Source organism: Macaca mulatta, chromosome 4, assembly GCF_049350105.2.
Source record: "Macaca mulatta isolate MMU2019108-1 chromosome 4, T2T-MMU8v2.0, whole genome shotgun sequence".
Classification (NCBI taxonomy): Eukaryota; Metazoa; Chordata; class Mammalia; order Primates; family Cercopithecidae; genus Macaca; species Macaca mulatta.
In genome coordinates this window covers 13,423,190-13,443,796 of record NC_133409.1, presented here as the reverse complement: position 1 = coordinate 13,443,796, position 20,607 = coordinate 13,423,190, and the positions used below count along the sequence as shown (strand labels likewise).

The following is a 20,607-nucleotide window of genomic DNA, read 5'->3' as shown; positions in this document are numbered from 1 at the left end:
TGGACTAATCCATTCATGACAGCAGAGCCCTCATGACTCAGTCACCTCTGAAAGGATTCACCTTTCAATACTGCCACACTGGGGATTAAATGTCAACATGAGTTCTGAAAGAGACAAATATTCAAACCATAGCACCAGAATAAAGAACTCTCCAAATAAAGTTTTTCCATCACTGGAAAACCTAATAGCCCACAGTTTCCTTTTCTGATAATTGGCATATCAGTGTTTGTTTTTAGAAAAAAATAGGTCTGTGTCATCTTTATTCTCTTCAAAAACTAAAGTTCTATATACTTTTCTTCAAATTATGCTAGATGTTTGGATCTCTTTCAGTATTTTAAAGATTTAGTGGGGCCAGGCGCAGTGGCTCACACCTCTAATCCCAGCACTTTGGGAGGCCAAGGCGGGTGGATCACTTGAGGTCAGGAGTTTGAGACCAGTCTGGCCAACATGGTGAAACCCCGTCTCTACTAAAAATGCAAAAATCAGCCAGGCGTGGTGGTGGGCACCTGTAATCTCAGCTACTCGGGGGGCTGAGACAGGAGAATCACTTGAACCCAGGAGGCAGAGGTTGCAGTGAGCCAAGATCGCACCATTGAACTCCAGCCTGGGTGACATAGCGAGACTCAGTCTCAAAAAATAAATAAAAAATAAAATTGTTTATTTAAAAATTTTTTAATTGTTAAATAAAATATTTATTTAAAATAAAGATTTAGTGGGTTTAGGAAACTATAAGGGCCAAGAGCAATGGCTCATGCCTGTAATCCCAGCATTTTGTGAGGCCAAGATGGGAGGACTGCTTGAACTCAGAAGATCAACACCAACACCAGCCTGGGCAACATGGCAAGACCCTGTCTCAGAAAGAAGGGAGGGAGGGAGGGAGGGAGGCAGGCTATAAGACAAATACTATTAGAAAAATATGTTTCTCTACCTACTAAACATTTATTCACATGTACTAGGATTTAACAAATAGGACCTTTCATTAGACACATTTGAAACTCTACCTGCCATATCAAATCTTCCATTTACATTAGATTTTAACTACCCAATAAAACCAGGGTTATTCACTAGCTGGCCCATCATAGCCAACTCAGATATCAAAGGTGGATGTATGGGAAAATACACCTAAGAAGAGCCAATGATTTTTTTAAAAACCACCATTGTTGAATCGGCAACCAAATAAGTTAATAATTACAGTATACTTGTGATTGGATGGGAGTTCACCAACCACTGTAAGATGAGCTCTAGGGATGCTACAGAGTAGGGAGGAGAGATAAAAGGAATATATTTCCAGGAGGCTGGGGCAGACAGATTGCTTCAGCTCAGGTGTTCAAGACCAGCCTGGACAACATGGCAAAACCCCATCTCTATTTAAAAAAAAATACAAAAAAATACAAAAAAATTAGCTGGGTGTAGTGGCACACACCTGTGGTCCCAGTTACTGGGGAGGCTGAGGTGTGAGGCTTGCTGGAGCCCGGGAGGTTGAGGCTGCAGTGAGCCATGATTGCGCCACTGCATTCCAGCTAGGCAACGGAGTGAGACTCTGTCTCAAAAACAAAACAAAACAAAAAGAAATATATTTCCAAAAGGAAGAGGACTAGAAAGGGAGCAAGATACAAAATTCAGGAAAGCAATTCAAACCTCAGATAACCAAAATATCCAGTTGAGTACAACATGTTGTTTCCTGGCTAGGCCACATAACTAAAATGTTAGTTTACCTGGATGCCCACCTGTATCACAAACTATATAATTACATAGTTTTATATGTTATAGTTCATATACTCTATGCAAATATATCCCTATATATCACATATAACTAGATATGCAGTATATAAGCAGTCTATATTTTTCAAACTTTTTGGTTCTTTACTCACCTATAAACTTTGAGAAATATGGGAAAAAGAGGTTGGTCATCAAAACAAATAATTCATCATTATTACCTACAACCATCGTGCTAGACTGATCACTCATGGTGCCCACCACACTCACAGTCCACTTCTGAGAGCAACTGCCATGCTCACAGGAGCAGCCCTACATGGGAACACAGGTAAGTCAATCTTTACACTGGTTAACAGCCTCTAAGAAACCCAGTGTGAAAGCTCTACCCGAACAGGGATGAAGTCATTGGTTGACCTATGAGATCCTTACTCAGGAATTTAAACTACAGACACATAGAGAGAATTAAGAAGTTGGTAGAAGTTGAAGCAGACATGAGAGAAAAAGAACAAAAAAGTAAGTGGGTGCTGTGGCCTCAATGTTTGCACTGCCCCAAAATTCATATGCTGAAGTTCTCACCCCCAAAGTGAGGCTCTTAGGAGGTAGGCCCTTTGGAAGGTGATGAGGTCATGAGAGCAGAACCCTCCTCAGTTGGATTAGTGCCCTTACAAAAGAGGCCTGACGGAGCTCATTTGTCCCTTCAGCCATGTGAGGACACAGTGAAAAGACAGCTGTCCATGAATAGTTAAGCAGGCCCTCACCAGACATTGAATTTGCCAGCACTTTGATCTTGGCCTTCCCAGCACCCAGAACTACGAGAAATCTTGTTCTGTTGTTTATAAGCTACCCAGTTTATAGTATTTTGTTATAGCAGCCCAAGTGAACCAAGACAATGAATGATACGAATGGCAGAGTACCGTAAGGCCTAGCTGTGTCATGGAGGTGCCTTTCATTGCTACGTTCTTATATAATCTCATTCTAAATCTCCATGTGTTTCTGCAATCTAAAATGAATCTCTATTTCTTTCAACTAATAGTGTTAACACAATGGGAAGGCATTTTCTTTACGTAAAAATAAACTAATTACATTCTCAGGAGCTTTATTAAAAAGTAAAATTACTTTCACTCATTTTTGTTTGTTTGTTTTTTATTTGTATTGTAGAGACAGGGTCTCCCTATATTGTCCAGGCTGATCTCAAACTTCTGGCCTCAAGCTATCCTTCCACCTTGGCCTTCCAAAGTGCTAGGATTATAGGTTCAGCCACCACACCTGGCCCTTATTCTTTTTTTTTTTTTTTTTTTTTTTTTGAGATGGAGTCTCTCTCTGTCACCTAGGCTGGAGTGATCTTGGCTCACTGCACCTCCGCCTCCTGGATTCCAGCGATTCTCCTGCCTCAGCCTCCTGAGCAGCTGGGATTACAGGCACCTGCCACCACGCCTGGCTAATTTTTGTATTTTTAGTAGAGACGGGGTTTCATCATGTTGGCCAGGCTGGTCTCAAACTCCTGACTTCAGGTAATATGCCCACCTCGGCCTCCCAAAGTGCTGGGATTACAGGCATGAGCCACTGCATTTGGCCCCTCATTCATTTTTAAGTAAAGTACTACTAATGGTTGTTCTATGGTGCTTTTCTTCTAAAGACTTTACAGTAAAAGCATATTTGGCAGGGGGTGGGGACAGTCAATTAAAGGAAAACTAGTTTCTTAGGTTGGACCATATTTTAACTCTTATTACCATTAACGTTCTCCAGAATTTAAAGATGAGACTATCGGCTTCTATATTAGATAAGGAACAGGAGTTTTCCTGTTGTCATGGAATTTTAACAAAAGCTCAAAGCTGAGGACCAGGGAAAATAAGCTCCCATTCACTCTAAAGAAAGACACAAGATGAATGCGGTGACTCACACCAATTATCCCAGTGCTTCTGAGGCTGAGGCAGGATTGCTTAAGGCCAGAAGTTCAAGACCAACCTGACAACATAGTGAGATCCTGTCTCTACAAAAAATTAAAAAACTAGTGGAGTATGGTGGTGCCATGCCTGTAGCTCTAGCCTACTCAGGGGGCTGAGGCAGGAGAACCATTTGGGCCCAGGACTTCAAGGCTACTAGTGAGCTATGATCGTGCTACTGCACTCCACTTGGGTGACAGAATGAGGCAGTATCTCCAAAAATAAATAGGCCAGGCAGAGTGGTTCATATCTGTAATTCCAGCACTTTGGGAGGCCGAAGCAGGGGGATCACTTGAGATCAGGAGTTTAAGACCAGCCCAGCCAGTATGGCAAAACCCCGTCTCTGCTAAAAATACAAAAATTAGTCAGGCATGGTGGCAGGCGCCTATAATCCCAGCTACTTGGGAGGCAGGAGAATCATTTGAACCTGGGAGGTGGAGGCTACAGTGAGCCAAGATCACACCACTGCACTTCAGCCTGGGCGACAGAGTAACACTCTGTCTCAAATAAATAAATAGGTCAGGCGCGGTGGCTTATGCCTGTAATTCCGCACTTTGGGAGGCCGAGATGGGCGGATCACCTGAAGTCAGGAGTTCGAGACCAGCCCGACGAACATGGTGAAACCCCATCTCTACTAAAAATACAAAAATTAGCTGGGCGTGGTGGTGCGTGCCTGTAATTCCAGCTACTCAGGAGGCTGAAACGGGAGGATTGTTTGAACCTGGGAGGTGGAGGTTGCAGTGACCCAAGATCACACCACTGCACTCTAGCCTGGGCAACAGAGCAAGAATCCATCTATAAATAAATAAATAAATAAATAGACACACTAGTCACATCCATGCAGGAATTAGGTTTAAAACAACAACAACAACAACAACAACAAAAGGCAAAACAGCCCTAAAACCAAAGTGAAACTGAAGAGAGCGATCAAGGTATAAAGTTGTTAGCTGGTTAGGGTGCCGTGGTGTTCCCTTCACATATCTCTTAACAAATACAAGGGGTTCCCAAGAGAAGCATCCAAAGAGATAAGGATTGAATATAAATTGAGATGGACATCGCTCTCCCCAGCTGGATGCTTGCCTAGGTAAGAAAATGTGCAAGCAGCTGCCAGAGCAGGGTGTGGAAGAGTTCTTGGGAGAACTTGATATACATCCCCAGGAGGAAGGGGTATGCATGACAAAGACAGAAATTAGTGCCTGCTTCTTGCTTGCAAAAGTCTGAGGACAGGAGGCTGACTGAGGCTGCCCATGCAGCAAGGAGTAGAGAAAGAAGATGTTATGCTTCCTGTGGCCTGCACAGACACCATATAAGATGACCCAACAAGAAATGTTCCAGGTCAGGCACGGTGGCTCAAACCTATAATCCCAGCACTTTGGGAGGCCGAGACAGGTGGATCACTTGAGGTCAGGAGTTCAAGACCAGCCTGGCCAACATGGTGAAATCCCATCTCTACTAAAAATATAAAAATTAGCCAAGTGTGGCGGTGCATGCCTATAACCCAGTTACTTGGGAGGCTGAGGCGGGAGGATCACCTGAATCCAGGAGGCAAAGGTTGCCATGAGCCAAGATATAACACCACTGTACTCCTGCCTGGGTGACAGAGTGAGACTCTGTCTCAAAAAAAATAAATAAATAAAATGTCCTGAAGGGACCCCACCCAAGAAGCCTAAGGGCAAGGGCAAGGCGGTGTCAGAAGAATGCGGGGTTGTGAGTTGCTTCCCCAGAGTCATAAGAGGTTAGTCAAAGATTGGAGAAGTGTGGAGGTCCCCATGGGAGTCTTGAAGAACCCACCAATAAGACCCTCAACAAAGAGCTGGCATGGCAGCATCTACCATACATAACTGGTCGCTTATGACTGCTGTTTCACTCTAATCTTTCATTCTTCTCATTCTGACCCTAGAGATGTCAGGCAAACAGAGAAAGAAGGAGGAAGAAAAGGGAAAGAACACATCACTCCTCCTTTTCCACGCTGATCCCTGGATGAGACCTGAGCTGGAGAAAAGGGAAAGCTTTGATTTCCATAGAAGTTTTTATCTAGACTGGACTGCATTTTTAAAATACTTAAATATGAAGCTATTCAAATCCCTGAAGGCAAAAGAAAGCTATGGAACATCAAAAGGCTAGGAATGGGGATCCAACAGAATTTGTGTAAAGGAACTGGCAGAAATTTTTCAAGCTGTTTCATGATTGTGCCCTACTGCATTGCATCCATTTTAGAAAATGCTTACACTTTTAACTGTTTAATCTTTCATAGCACACAAGCCTCACCTTTGAAAAAAGGCCTTCTGCCTCTATATTATATCCTTTAAGGTCCTCGTGTAATTTCTGCAAACACTGTATGACTCTTCTTTGATGTTCGTCATCCTTTAGCTCATGAGCTTTGATCAGAAAATCATAGTGGTCCAGAGGTCCATGGCAAACAGCCAAAGCTTTCAAGTAAGTCTCTGAAGTGGCAGTTGGGGCCATGCTCTCAGATGTCTGAACTGTATAGGCTATAAACAAAAACATATAAAATTTTAGACTTTCTTAAATACATTTCACAGTGCTCTACATGTTTTGTAAGGGTCAAATTCAAACTTTTAACTAGTTACATCTATTTAAGCAGTTTTTGTAAATGTCATTTTGATAAAAATAATATAAAATACATTTTCAGCCAGGCATGGGGGCTCACGCCTGTAATCCCAGCACTTTGGGAGACCAGGGCAGGTGGATCACTTGAGGTCAGGAGTTCAAGACCAACCTGACCAAATGTTGAAACCCAATCTCTACTAAAAATACAAAAATTAGCCAGGTGTGGTGGGGCATGCTTGTAATCCCAGCTACTTGGGGTGCTGAGGCACGAGAATTGCCTGAACCTGGGAAGCAGTGGTTGAAGTGAGCAGAGATTGTGCCACTGTACTCCAACCTGGGTGACAGAGTGACACTCGGTCTCAAAAAAAAAAAAAAAAAAATTAAACAATGAATATATTTCTAATTGTTTTATTTTAACAAAAGGGAATAAACCCCAAACCCATAAACTATAATTGTAACCTCTCTTCCAGAAGGCCTATTCCTACTACAGCTTCTGCTTTGCTTCCAGTCCACTAAAAGAGCCACTGGTGCTCCTCATCTCCTTCCCAAAGCAAGAGAGTTGCCTTTCTTTGACTTAGCCCTAATTCTGGTTCTTAAGCACCAAGGCAGAGACATCAAGATTAGTCCCAAGGGTTTTCCACTGCTCCTTAATTCTCTACCCAAAGACAACACAACATTCAGATATTACCACATGATTTCAGCCCTCTGCTTCTAAGATGTTTTTCTGTTTTCCATAACCTTTAGGGAGTTGGACATGGAGTTGAGACACAGCAAGAGTGTCTGCTTCAAAGCAGGGTGGTGTTCTGATCCTATTTTTAGCCTCTCCTGGGAGAGAAATGATTGTGGCGAGGTCCAACCATAATTCCATTCCTTATCTGGGGCAGGTTTAATGAGCAGCTAACTCCTTCTCTACTGTTTAGAAGCAACAATAAACAGCAGCAACCTGGCACATTTTTCAGAACAAGATTTCCCAAAGGTACTCTGCCAGCATTTTATTCATTTCATTGAACATTGTGTTTCCTTTATCACAGTAACATAAAAATTACTTTAGTGAAAAGAATTAACAATCACAATGTTAGGTCCATGTTTTCCCCAAAAGAGAGGGAAAAGTCCTTAAATATACTATGAATGTTGGAGATAGGGACGGCTGTCTTCCATTATTTGTTCCCCCTTTCTAAATAGAAGTTTTAGCTGGATGCATGGCTGCCCAAATACATATTACATCTCCTATCCTCTCTTGCAGTCAGGTATGGCCATGTGAGCAGGTTCTAACAATGGGATATGAGCAGAAACGTGTATAGTTCTGATATACCCCATTAAAGGAAAAGGGCATATCCTCCTGGCTCCCTTTTCCTCTCCTCTCTCTAACTGGAGTGAAAGTGTAATGACTGCAGCTGGAAGAGGCAATGAGATGCACACAGAATGTTGAATAAAGCAGAGCAACAAGATGCACAAAGCCTGGTTCTCCAACAATGCTGAGCTGCCAAACCAGCTCTGGATTGCCTACCTGGATTTTTATGTAAAAGAATAATCAACTTCTGGCCAGGCACAGTGGCTCACACATGTAATCCCAGCACTTTGGGAGGTTTAGACGGGCAGATCACTTGAGCTCAGGAGTTCGAGACCAGCCTGGGCAACATAGTGGGACCTCATCTCTACTAAAAATAAGAAATTTTTTAAAAAAAATTTTTTTTTTAATTAGCCAGGCTTAAAATTAGCATGTGTCTGTAGTCCCAGCTACTTGGGGAGGCTGAGGTGGGAGGACAGCTTAAGCCCAGGAGTTTGAGGCTGCAGTGAGCTATGACCTACACCACTGCACTCCAGCCCGGGCAACAGAGTGAGACTCTCTCTCCAAAAGAAATAAAAAGTGAGTAATAAACTTCTATCTTGCTTTTAAAGTAGTGTATAGCCAGGCGTGGTGGCTCAAGCCTGTAATCCCAGCACTTTGGGAGGCCGAGATGGGCGGATCACGAGGTCAGGAGATCAAGACCATCCTGGCTAACACGGTGAAACCCCGTCTCTACTAAAAAATACAAAAAAAAACTAGCCGGGCGAGGTGGCGGGCGCCTGTAGTCCCAGCTACACGGGAGGCTGAGGCAGGAGAATGGCATGAACCCGGGAGGCAGAGCTTGCAGTGAGCCGAGATCCGGCCACTGCACTCCAGCCCGGGCGACAGAGCGAGACTCCGTCTCAAAAAAAATAAAAATAAAAATAAATAAATAGTGTGTAATTGGGGTCTCTGTTACAGAAGCCTAAGTTGTACCCTAACTGATATAGGTGCTTAAGGCCCGTAAAAGAGAATCTAAGGGCATCCTGGAACACTGGGCCTTACAGCACCAGGATAAGGTTTGGGTTCAATGTTGAAGCTGGAGATGCAGGTTGAAAGTCCCTAAATGTTCCCGGCAATTTGAGATATTTGCCAGTGTGACATAATAAGAAATATATTTGATCTTTGTCCCTGTTCCTTGGCACGGAGTTCCTAAAACCCTTGGAATTTCCTGAGTAATAGGAGTGTTTTCTGTTTTTCATTGCATCACACCTGAGTTTATGTTAAGGAGGTGACTCTAGGGTGAGGCTGGTAGCCGGAAGGACCACGTAGGTAGAAGGTTGGAACTTGCAGCCCCACGCACTGACCCCAGGAAGGTGGGGCTAGAGATTGGCTCTGTAAACACTCAAGGAGACTTGGAGAGCTTCTGGTTGGCGAACACATCTAGGTGCGTTCAACTTCTAGGTATCCCCCTAGGCATTTCTTCTATTGGGCTCCCTGAGTTGTATCCTTTATCACAAACCAGTAAGCATAAGCAAAATTTTTCCCTGAGTTCTGTGAGCTATTCTAGCAAATTATCAAATCTAAAGGGGAGGAAGGTTATGGGAATTCCCGAATTTTTAGTTGCCAGGTAGATATGTTGGTAGCCTGTGCACCCCATTTGCAGCTGGCATGTGAAATGGGGGCATTCTGTGGGACTGAGCCCTTTTACTTGTGGGATCTGATGCTCACTTCAAATAAAGAGTGTCAGAATCAAATTGAACTGTTGAATACCCAGTTAGTGTTACAGGATTTGAGAATCTCACAAGAGAAAAACGCTCTTCTCTACCCCCTCTTTTAGATTTCTGGAGTCAACCAAGGGAGAAACTTCAGAGTGATTACTGATATATTCCTCTCCCTCCCACAATCCTGTTCTCCACTCCTCAACCAGGTTCTCAGCCAATCAATCATCGATGCTACTCAATTTTGTATGTGAAATACTCTCTAATTTATTCCCTTCTCTCCTTCCTCATCCTACCACCCCAGCTTGAGCCCTTGAAAGGAAGCAGGGTCTCTCTTAGGGCCTGCCATGCCCCCTCAATGTGGAAAAGAAAAATCTGGAATTCCTTCAAGGGAAATTCCAGACACCTAGCTAGCCCTGAGAAGTAAATGAGTCACTTGATAAGAAGATAACGGGAACTCAAAATAATGGCCAAGGAAGTTAGAGATGTTCTCCATAGAAACTAAAGATAACATCTTAATATATGTCACTGAGTTGTTTTTCAGAAACTCCAGCCCCTACCAAACAGATCCACTGGCACACAGACCTCAGATAAGGAGGAACTGAGGACTGAATTCTGACCCCTGTTCTTTGTTCTAAATTTCTTCCTGAGAGGCCTGAAGGAGGTTATGCTCATGAGCCAGAGCTAACATTCTTTTCTGTTGACCCCAAATTTTTAGACAAAGCTTTGTTTCCTTAACCCATTGCAAATCAGAAAATCTTTTAATCCAGCTTTGACCTGCGGGCCACTCCCTTCAAGATATCCCAGTATTTTAGGTCAAATCAATGCATAGCCTCCACGTACTGATGTATGACTCTGATCGCCACCGCTGTGCCAAATTTACCACTACCACGATCTGTAAAATATCTTCCACCAACTCTAGGGCTGATCTTACTAAAATCCAAATGTGATTTTATCAATCTTTGGCTTGAAATTCATTTCATTGTTTAAAGGAGCGGCCTTTAAACTTTATTTTAATAGCCATACCTTTCTTACATACAAAATGTTCCATAGAATCCTGTTTATTAAAGAGAAAAGTGGGAAGGTGGGCACAAAGTCCCACCCTCTTCATATCCCCCTCATTCACATACCCACACCACCCTATTTCCCAACAGCCTCACTTTAGAGGATGATATTTAGTACAAATAATGTGCAGAAAAGGGTTAACACAACAGGCCTGAGACTACTATCCACAGAGCATATTTACTTATGTCTCAAAATAAATAAATAAATAATACCTAATTTTTAAAAGTTGAGGCTGGGTGGAGTGGTGCATATCTGTAGTCCCAGCTACTTGGGAGGCTGAGGCAGGAGGATCCCTTTAACCAAAAGTTGGAGGCTGCAGAGCACCATGATCATGCCTGTGAATGGCCACTGCACTTCAGCCTTGGCAGCATAGCAAGACCTCATTTCTAAAAAAAATAAAAATAAGATAAATAAAAATTGTTTTGGCCAGGTACAGTGGCTCACGCCTGTAATCCCAGCATTTTGGAAGGCTGAGGTGAAAAGATCACCCGAGCTCAGGAGCTCGAGACCAGCCTGGAAAACATAGTGAAACCTCTGTCTTTACAAAAAAAAAAAAAATTAATTAGCCAGGCATGATGGTATATGCCTGTAGTCCTATAGGGATTACTACTACTAGGAATTACTGCTACTCGGAGGGTTGAGGTGGGAGGATAACTTGAGCCTGGGAGGTTGAGGCTGCAGTGAGTGGCGATCATGCCACTGCACTCCTGCCTGGGTGACAGAGCAAGACCCTGTCTAAATAAATAAATTAATTAATTAACTAAAAATTGTTTAAAAGTTATTCATAGGAAATATCAGTATTGTGGGCAAAACATACTGATTCTCTTGGCATCTGCCTTTGGAGAGGCTTAAAGTATTTCTTTTATTTTCACTAGCCTAACATCTTGATTTAATAGTGTAGACTTCATTCCCAGTTTTCAGAAAAGAAAACCAAGGTACAGTGAAGATGAGGCATAAATTCAGCTAGTCAGCAGAGATAAAAAGAGAATCAGTCAGGCAAGATACTCAAGGCTGACAGATTGGCCAGCTTAGCCCTGGATAGCAGCTGTATAAATTGAAATACAAAAGACTTCTCAAAAGCTGCACTAAATTAAATCTGTTACTACATCAGTGTACACAAATTATGTGATGCTGCTGCCATATTATTTTGATTTGTATTAATTTGTCTTATTGTACTCCAAATGGACAGTGGGAAAATGCCATTCGGAAGTTCCACACACTAATCTACAAACATAAATGAAAGATTTTAGGAACCCAAAAAGTCTGCGCTATTCTTTCGAATACTTCAATTTTGTACCTTATTTCACTATATTCTCCTAAACTAAGTTTCAGGAAGATCCTACTATATTCCACAGCCCACTTGCCGCAAGATTTAATCAGTATCTTGTGTCCTACATCTGAATAACCTATTAAAACTTCCTTGATACTGTAAAAATTATTCCTATTTAGTTTTACTTTCCCCAGGGAAAAAATGAGTTTCCTCAAGCTTTGTGTATAGTTGTAATTACTTTCATTTTCTCCAATTTTTTTAAGTAACCGTAACCTCAAGATTGTATTATCTGCATAATACAACAAAAGATGATACTTAGAAACTAGACCAACCTTGGCTCTTTCTCTTATCTCTTCCCAGTTCAAAATGCTTTCGTCTCTTATGGCCAGCATTCTCTTAGATCTGCAGTTGGGCTCAACGCATTCAAGTCTCAGCACAGTCTTCTTTGTGTTTTAGCCTTTTTCTGGAAAATCAGCTTAATCTGCCTATGATAATGATAGCCACTCTGCTTCCTGTCATAATGCCACTTTCCTTGGGCACACAGAGAATCCTTGCCCTTCTTATCCTGATCTTGTCGTGAGGTTGGTGCTTGCCACATGCCACACGTGTTACAGAAAGTCTAGAGGGTTTTAGAGACATTCACCATGTTTATGGGAATGCTATCTGCAAGAAAAGAAGTGATTTCTTTCCATTTCTCCATTTTCACCTTAAAATATAAGTTTGGAACAAATAAAATTCTCCTGAAGCTGTGGAGTCCCAAGTTTATGCTAATATGCTCCCCTTGACTAATCTTACTTCATTAAACAAATAATATATAATAAACTGAAACTGTCTTTACAAAATTATGACAGTAAGAGAAATCTGACATAGTCGACTCCACCTTGCTTCTGACCTCCAAGCTCTGCTTGATCATTCCTGGGCACAGGCGAAGCTAACTTTAGGAGGAATTTAGTTTATAGTTTAACTTTAAAATAATGACCACAATATTATTGCTCCCTCCCTTAAGCTAACCCCACCCTTTCTCAAAAACCAAAAGCCACTTTTGTAAGACTAATGAAAGCCCACAAGAATAAAATTATGGGAGGGGCCTGAACTCTGCTAAAATGTAGGCCAAGTTTCTACACTCCCTTACTGCTCAGGGGTCATGTGGCCAGAGGTCACAAGATTTGTGACTTCTCCAACTGCTTCTACAAATAACATCACTGTTATAGAACCTAAGATTGGTTTTGCTGAAATGTCTTTCAGACTGACCCCACCTGGACTCATGACTCAACTGGTCCTGTTGTCCCACGCAGAGTTGGACTCAGCGCATGAGGATCAATTTCCACACCCCTATTATTTCATCCCCAACCAATCAACAGTGCCATTCCCTAGCCCCCTGCCCATGAAACTGTCATAAAAACCCTCAGCTCCAAGCCTGCAGAGAGACTGATTTGAGGAATAACTCCAGTTATCCTGTGTGGGACTGCCTTGCATCAGTTAAACTCTTTTCTCTACTGGAATGCCACGGTCTCAGGGGATTGATTTTTGTCTGTACAGTAAACAGAAAGAACCCGTCAGGTAATTACAAATTCATAATCATGCTCTTCTTAATGGCACAATCCAAAAAGAAGAGGCAATCCAAATTGTCACTGATACCCTTACAAGAATTGTTATATAATAAATATAGGGCTTTTCTTCTTAACAAGGTCTGAGTTAGCATCCACGACAGACTTAAGGGGAGGTAGGTGTCTGGAAGCCTCTTGAAATTAAAAGAAAACTGTATATCGTATATTTCAAAATTAGTAATGGATTTTAAACGGTCTCATCACAAACATGATAAGGAGCTGAGGTGATGAATGTTATTAACTGGATTTAATCTTTCTAGAACATATACATCTGTTAAAACATCACAATGTACCCCATAAATATATACAATTATTTGTCAATTAAATTATGAGTTCTATAAAAGAAAGAAAATTATGTGTGAGTATGCTTAATCTGAGGCAAGTCCTCTAAATATACAACTTTCCGATTTTTAAACAAGATAAGAACCAATGTTTTATAAATTTTTTTTGGCAACAGGGTCTCTCATTCTGTAGCCCATGCTGGAATGCAGTGGCATGATCACGGCTCACTGCAGCCTCAACCTTCCAGGCTCAAGCTATCCTTCCACTCCATCCTCGTGAGTAGCTGGGACTACAGGCACACACCACCATGCCTGGCTCATGTTTCATTTTTTATAGAGAGGGGCTCTCCCTATGTTGCCCAGGCTGGTCTTGAACTCCTGGACTCAAATGATCCTTCCGCCTTGGCCTCCCAAAGATCTGGAATTATAGGCATGAGCTACCACATCCAGCCCAAGAACCACTGTTTAAAAAAGAACTGTTGGGCCGGGCGCGGTGGCTCAAGCCTGTAATCCCAGCACTTTGGGAGGCCGAGACGGGCGGATCACGAGGTCAGGAGATCGAGACCATCCTGGCTAACACGGTGAAACCCCGTCTCTACTAAAAAAAATACAAAAAACTAGCCGGGCGAGGTGGCGAGCGCCTGTAGTCCCAGCTACTCAGGAGGCTGAGACAGGAGAATGGCCCGAACTCGGGAGGCGGAGCTTGCAGTGAGCTGAGATCCGGCCACTGCACTCCAGCCTGGGCGACAGAGCGAGACTCCGTCTCAAAAAAATAAAATAAAATAAAATAATAAAAATAAAAATAAAAATAAAAAAGAACTGTTGGCCGGGCACAGTGGCTCACGCCTGTAATCCCAGCACTTTGGGAGGCAGAGGCAGGTGGATCACGAGGTCAGGAGATCGAGACCATCCTGGCTAACATGGTGAAACCCCATCTCTATTAAAAATACAAAAAATTACCCCGGCGCGGTGGCGGGCGCCTGTAGTCCCAGCTACTCGGGAGGCTGAGGCAGGAGAATGGCGTGAACCAAGAAGGCGGAGCTTGCAGTGAGCTGAGATCGTGCCACTGCACTCTAGCCTGGGTGACAGAGTGAAACTGTCTCGAAATAAATAAATAAATAAATAAAAGAACTGTTGGGTTGGGCACAGTGGCTCATGCCTGTAATCCCAGCACTTTGGGAGGCTGATCACTTGAGACCAGGAGTTTGAGGTTACAGTGAGCTATGATTATAATACTGCACCGAGCCTGGGCAACAGAGGAAGCCCCTATTTCTAAAAAAAGCCACAAAAAAGAAAGAAAAGAAAAGAGAACAAGGAAGGAAGGCAGGCATACAGAATCTGAGGCCCTACCCCAGCCCTCTGAATCAAAATTTGCATTTTCAACAAAATACTTAGGTGTTTTATATGCACATTAAAGGTTGAGAAGCACTGTGCCAGGGAATGACCAGAGACTCCTACAGATTTTCAGGAAAAAGCCTTTCTGTGAAAAACACATTCAGTTGACACCTGAATGCCAAAAGGAGTCACCCATGAGAAATATCAAGGAGAACATCCCAGCCTAAGTTTATAGATGAGGAAAAGTGGAAATGGAAATGAGCTTCATATTTTCGAGGGAAGAGAAAGAAGTTTATATGGTTGATGTAAATAAGCAAGGTAGACTATGTGCTACAAGAAGAGGTTGGAAAGGACAATAAGAGGCCCAGCACAGTGGCTCACACCTGTAATTCCAATACCTTGGGAGGCTAAGACTGGCGGATCACTTGAGGCAAGGAGTTCGAGGCGGGCAGATCGCTTGAGGAGGGTGGATCACTTGAGGCCAGCCTGGCCAACACGGTGAAACCCCATCTCTACTAAAAATACAAAAAGTAGCTGGGCATGCTGGTGCATGCCTGTAATCCCATCTACTCACGTGGCTGCGGCACGAGAATCACTTGAACCCAGGAGGCAAAGTTTGCATGAGCCAAGATCACCCTCACTGCACTCCAGCCTGGGCAACAGAGCAAGACTCTGTCTCAAAAAAATAAGTACAAGCACTAAATGATGTAGGGCCTTAAAAGCCATGGTAAGTAATGCAAGTTTTTTAAGTAGGATTGAGAACAAGGAGAAAGTTTTTCTATTTTGTTGTTTTTTTTCTTTATTTCCTTTTTTTTTAATTAAACTTAACCCCTCTAAGCAGAAGAGGCTGAGCGCAATGGCTCACGCCTGTAATCCGAACACTTTGGGAGGCGGAGACGGGCAGATGGCCTGAGCTAGGAGTTCAACAGCAGCCTGGGCAACACGGTGAAATCCCGTTTCTACTAAAATACAAAAAAAATGAGCCGGGCGTGGCGGCGTGTGCCTGTAGTCCCAGCTACTCGGGAGGCTGAGGCAGGAGAATTGATTGAACCTGGGAGGGGGAGCTTGCAGTGAGCCGAAATCGTGCCACTGCACTCCAGCCTGGGCTACAGAGACTCCGTCTCTAAAAAAAAAAAAAAGAAGCAGAAGAAGGTTTAGATCAGGGTACAAGATATTATTGAAGATAATAAAGATTGATAAAAGATTGCTTTAGAAAATAAGATTAGGAATGCAAAGTGGAAGCAGAATGTGTGAATTATATAGTATGTGAACTATTTTCTTTTGTTTTTTCTTCTTTTGAGATGGAGTTCCACCCTTGTTGCCCAGACGAGAGTACAATGGAGCGATCTCAGCTCACTGCAGCCTCCACCTTCTAGGTTCAAGCAATTTTCCTGCCTCAGCCTCCTAAGTAGCTGGGATTACAGGCACCTGCCACCATGCCTGGCTAATTTTTCATATTTTTAGTAGAGATGGGGTTTCACCATGTTGGCCAGGCTGGTCTCAAACTCCTGACCTCAGGTCATCCACCCGCCTTGGCCTCCCAAAGTGCTGGGATTACAGGCATGAGCCACTGCACCCAGCTGTGAATTTTTTTCAATAAAACTACTATGTATTTTTTTACGTGACAGTAGAAATTAGGAAACTATTCAAATAGTTAAGAGTTATCTATGGTCTGGACACAGTGGATCATGCCTGTAATCATAGCAATTTGGGAGGCTGAAGCAGGCAGATCACTTGAGTCCAGGAGTTCAGGACCAGCCTGGGCAACATGGTGAAACCCCGTCTCTACAAAAAATACGAAACTTAGCCAGGTGTGGTGGTGCACACCTGTCGTCCCAGCTACACAGGAGACTGAGATGGGAGAATCACTTGAGCCCAGGAAGGTTAAGGCTGCAGTGAGCCGTGATTATGTCACTACACTCCAGCCTGGGGAACAGAGTGAGACCCTGTCTTAAAGAAAATAAATAAATAAAAGAAAGAGAGACAGAGAGCAATGTCTATGATTTGGACCAGAGAGTTAGCATTGTAGGTTGATAGACCGAGATCATGTAGCTAATAACAGTAGCAATTGCTAACCTTTACTGAGTATTTGCTAAGTACCAGGTTACTTTTCTAAGGAATTTCTGTACATTAACTGATTTGATCTTCACAACTACCCTTTGAGGTAGGTACTAATATATCCCTACTTTAAAGATGAAGAAACTGAGGCACAGAGAGGCAAAGTAACTTGTCCATGTTCCCAAAGCCAGGAAGTGGCATTTGTGCCCCACAGTACAGCAGGAAAGCAGGATGTTATAGTAGTGGAAGGAACGTGGGCTCTGGGATAATAACCTCCAGGTTCCTCACCTGACTCCACCGTTTCAGCTCTAAATCATGATAATGTTGTTCTCCATGGTGGACTGAGCATGTGATCACCACCCTGGCCAATGATGCCTAATGGGGAAGTTACCTTCTGGCAAAGTCTTCCCCGATGCTCTTCAAAAGGAGAACCAGGACAGGGACTCGCTCCTTCCTGCCTTTGTACTTCTACCTATGAAATCAGGATACCTGGACTGCTGCATCTTAAGAACATGAGAGGAAGGCTGGGTGCAGTGGCTCATACCTGTAATCCCAGTACTTTAGGAAGCCGAGGTGGGAGGATCACTTGAGCACAGGAGTTCAAGGCCACAGTGAACTATGATCTATGATCGACCACTGCACTGTAGCCTGGGCAACAGAGCGAGACTTTATCTCACAACCAAAAAAAGAACATAAGGGGAAACATTGTTGACACAGGCAAGATAATCATAATCTTGACATGTCGTAAAGCTTAATTGTATTGACACTGTTTCCACATAGCTAGGGTGATAATAGCAAAGGGAATACAGGGCCTATGTGTTCTTTGGTGCTTTAGGTTGGACTGGATAAAATATCTTTATTGTATTGATATTCTTTTTTATCATTATTCCTTTATTTTAGAGACAAGGTCTCACTCTGTTGTCCAGGCTAGAGTGCAGTGGCTGAAGCACAGCACTGCAGCCTCAAATTCCTGGGCTCAACTCCTGGGCTCAAGTGATTCTCTCAACTCAGTCTCCCCAGTAGCTGGAACTGCAGGTACGCACTACATGCCTGGGTAATTTTTTATTTTTTTTTACTTTTTTGTAGACACAGGGTCTTACTATATTGCCCAAGCTGGTCTTGAACTTCTAGCCTCAAGTGATCCTCCTGCCTCAGGCTCCCAAAGTGCTGGGATCACAGACATGAGCCACTTGCCTGGCCTCTATATTTGATACTCTTTAGAAACGTAGGGAAAATGAAGGACCAGAATCTTTCAACAGAAAGTAAACATTTTCTTTTTAAAATTATATTTTAGGCCGGGCACGGTGGCTCACACCTGTAATACCAACACTTTGGGAGGCCGGGGCAGGCGGATCGTCTGAGATCAGGAGCTCAAGATCAGCCTGGCCAACATGGTGAAACCCTGTCTCTACTAAAAATACAAAAACTAGTTGGGCATGGTGGCGCATGCCTGTAGTCCCAGCTACTTGGGGGACTGAGGCAGGAGAATCACTTGAACCCCGGAGGTGAAGATTGCAGTGAGCCGAGATTATACCACTGCACTCCAGCCTGGGTAACAGAGCAAGACTTGGTCTCAAGAAAACAAAACAAAACTATATATATATAATATATAGTTATATATAAACTATATATTATATATAAACTACATATTATATATAAACTATATATATAAACAAAACTATATACATTATATATATTATTATATATACATATAATGAAGCTTTGCTTCATTCTTAAGGTTATTTTAATACTTGGGGTCAATATTTTTTGAGAATTCATCTCCAACTGCATACTCAAAATCAATAAAGATGTGGTATAATGTGCAGAAAACTTACAACTTATTAGTAAAGTGGCGTTGAGCTAGAAACATTCCATAAAAAATTTCCAACTCAAAAACACCCATGATTAAAGGAAAGAATTGAAAACATGCAAAATGACATATGTCTATACAAATGTAAGGTGTATCCAAAGTAAAGAAAACTATCCTTTTGGCTAGGTGTGGTAGCTCATGATTGTAGGAGGCCAAGGAGGGAGTATCACTTGAGTACAGGAGTTCAAGACCAGCCTAGGCAACATGACAAGACCCTGTCTCTATAAAAAACTTAAAAATTAGCTGGGCGGGGTGGCATACACCTATAGTCCCAGCTACTCGGGGGGGACTGAAGTGCGAGGATCACTTCAGCTTGGGAGGTCAAGGCCACAGTGAGCCATGATCACATCATTGAGCTCAGCCTGGATGACAGAGTGAAATCCTGTCTTAAAGTAAAATAAATACAAAATTTTAAAAAGAAAAAATAAAATTCATGAGGGACAACATTCTGGAAGGTAAAGAAAAAGAAAACTAACATTAATAAGTACCTACTTGGGCGGATCTCTTGAGCTCAGGAGTTCAAGACCAGCCTGGGCAACACGGCGAAAACCCATCTCTACAAAAAATACAAAAATTAATTGAGCATGGTGGCATGCACCTGTAGTCCCAGCGACTAGGGAGGCTGGGGTGGAAGGATCACCTGAGCTCTGGAGGTTGAGGCTGCAGTGAACTGAGATGGTGTCACTGTACTCCAGTCGGGGCAACAGAGGCCCTGTCTCAAAAAAAAAAAAAAAAAAAAGAAGAAGTGCTTACTGTATAGCCAGTGCACAAATAGCACTTTCTGTATATTATCTTACTTCTCCAGAAAAACCTAAGTTAGGCATTATTATTCCTTATACATGAAGAAACCAAAATACCTTAAAAAGTTAAGTGAATGTCCAAGCCAGGATCTGAAGCTAAGTGACCCAAAACACCAGGATCTCCCTCTCACTCAAACAACCATAGTACTATAAACTAATGAAAGCTGTGCTCCCATTTGTCACAGGCAGGTAACAGAAAATCAAAACACAAACCTCTTTCAGGCTGTCATATCTGAAGTACTCAAGCCTCCTAGAGCAACCAACAACCCACTCCTCCTGGGTCTCCATCCTCTTCAACCTTGCTAGAGCTTGGCCCTGCCTACACACTAAGGTCAACTGCCTCTACTAATAAGTGGCACTCTTCTAAAGCCTATCAGCAGCAGGAGCTTTTTCTATGAAAAGCCCAAAGCCAAAGTGTTGGAGGGAAGAAATTCCTTTTCCTTCTTTTATTTTTTTGAGAAGGAGTTTCACTCTTTCATCCAGGCTGGAGTATGGTGCCATAATCTCCACTCACTGTAACCTCCGCCTTCTGGTTTCAAGCAATTCTCCTGCCTCAGCCACCCGAGTAGCCGGGATTACAGGTGCTCACCACCACGCCAGGCTAATTTTTGTATTTTTAGTAGAGACAGGGTTTCACCATGTTGGCCAGGCTGGTCTCAAACTCCTGACCTCGTGATCCGCCTACCTCAGCCTCCCAAAGTGCTGGGATTACAGATGTGAGCCACAGCGCTGGCCAGGAAATTCCTTTTCATACACATCTAAAAGCCCTTATATTTTACATAACAGGCTCTTAAGAATTTTGATAATAACTAGGTTTATGTACACTTTGTTGAACTCCAAGTATAAAATATTAATATATTTAGCACTAAATGAAGACGTAAATGACCTAGTCTTCAAATCTGAAGATGACACCAAATTAGGAAGCAAATCATGCTGGGTCGCGATCACAATTCAAGAAGATGTTGATGTGCTACAAAAGTTGGATGAAACTACCAACATAAAATTTAACTAAGGTGCATTTAGGCTTAAAAACTTAATTATCCTAGCTGGGCTCAGTGGCTCACATCTGTAATCCCTGCACTTTGGGAAGCCGAAGCAGGCGG

General features: G+C 42.7%; 1 protein-coding gene across 6 annotated transcripts in view; it reads right to left on the bottom strand.

Annotated features, from left to right (window-relative positions):
• AFG1L (AFG1 like ATPase) overlaps nucleotides 1-20,607 on the bottom strand; it is a 253,080-nt gene that overhangs the window by 213,521 nt on the left and 18,952 nt on the right. For 5 of the 6 annotated variants that reach the window (XR_001444556.3, XM_077999234.1, XM_015137620.3 and 2 more), the window contains exon 2: nucleotides 5,928-6,151. Coding sequence is in view for 4 of the 6 variants with exons in the window: in XM_077999234.1 (XP_077855360.1) it covers nucleotides 5,928-6,151 (224 nt within the window). In the remaining 2 variants the exon portion in view is untranslated. Of the gene's footprint in view, nucleotides 1-5,927; nucleotides 6,152-10,495; nucleotides 10,670-20,607 lie in introns of all 6 variants that reach the window. The other variant, XR_013416155.1, reaches the window with a different exon arrangement.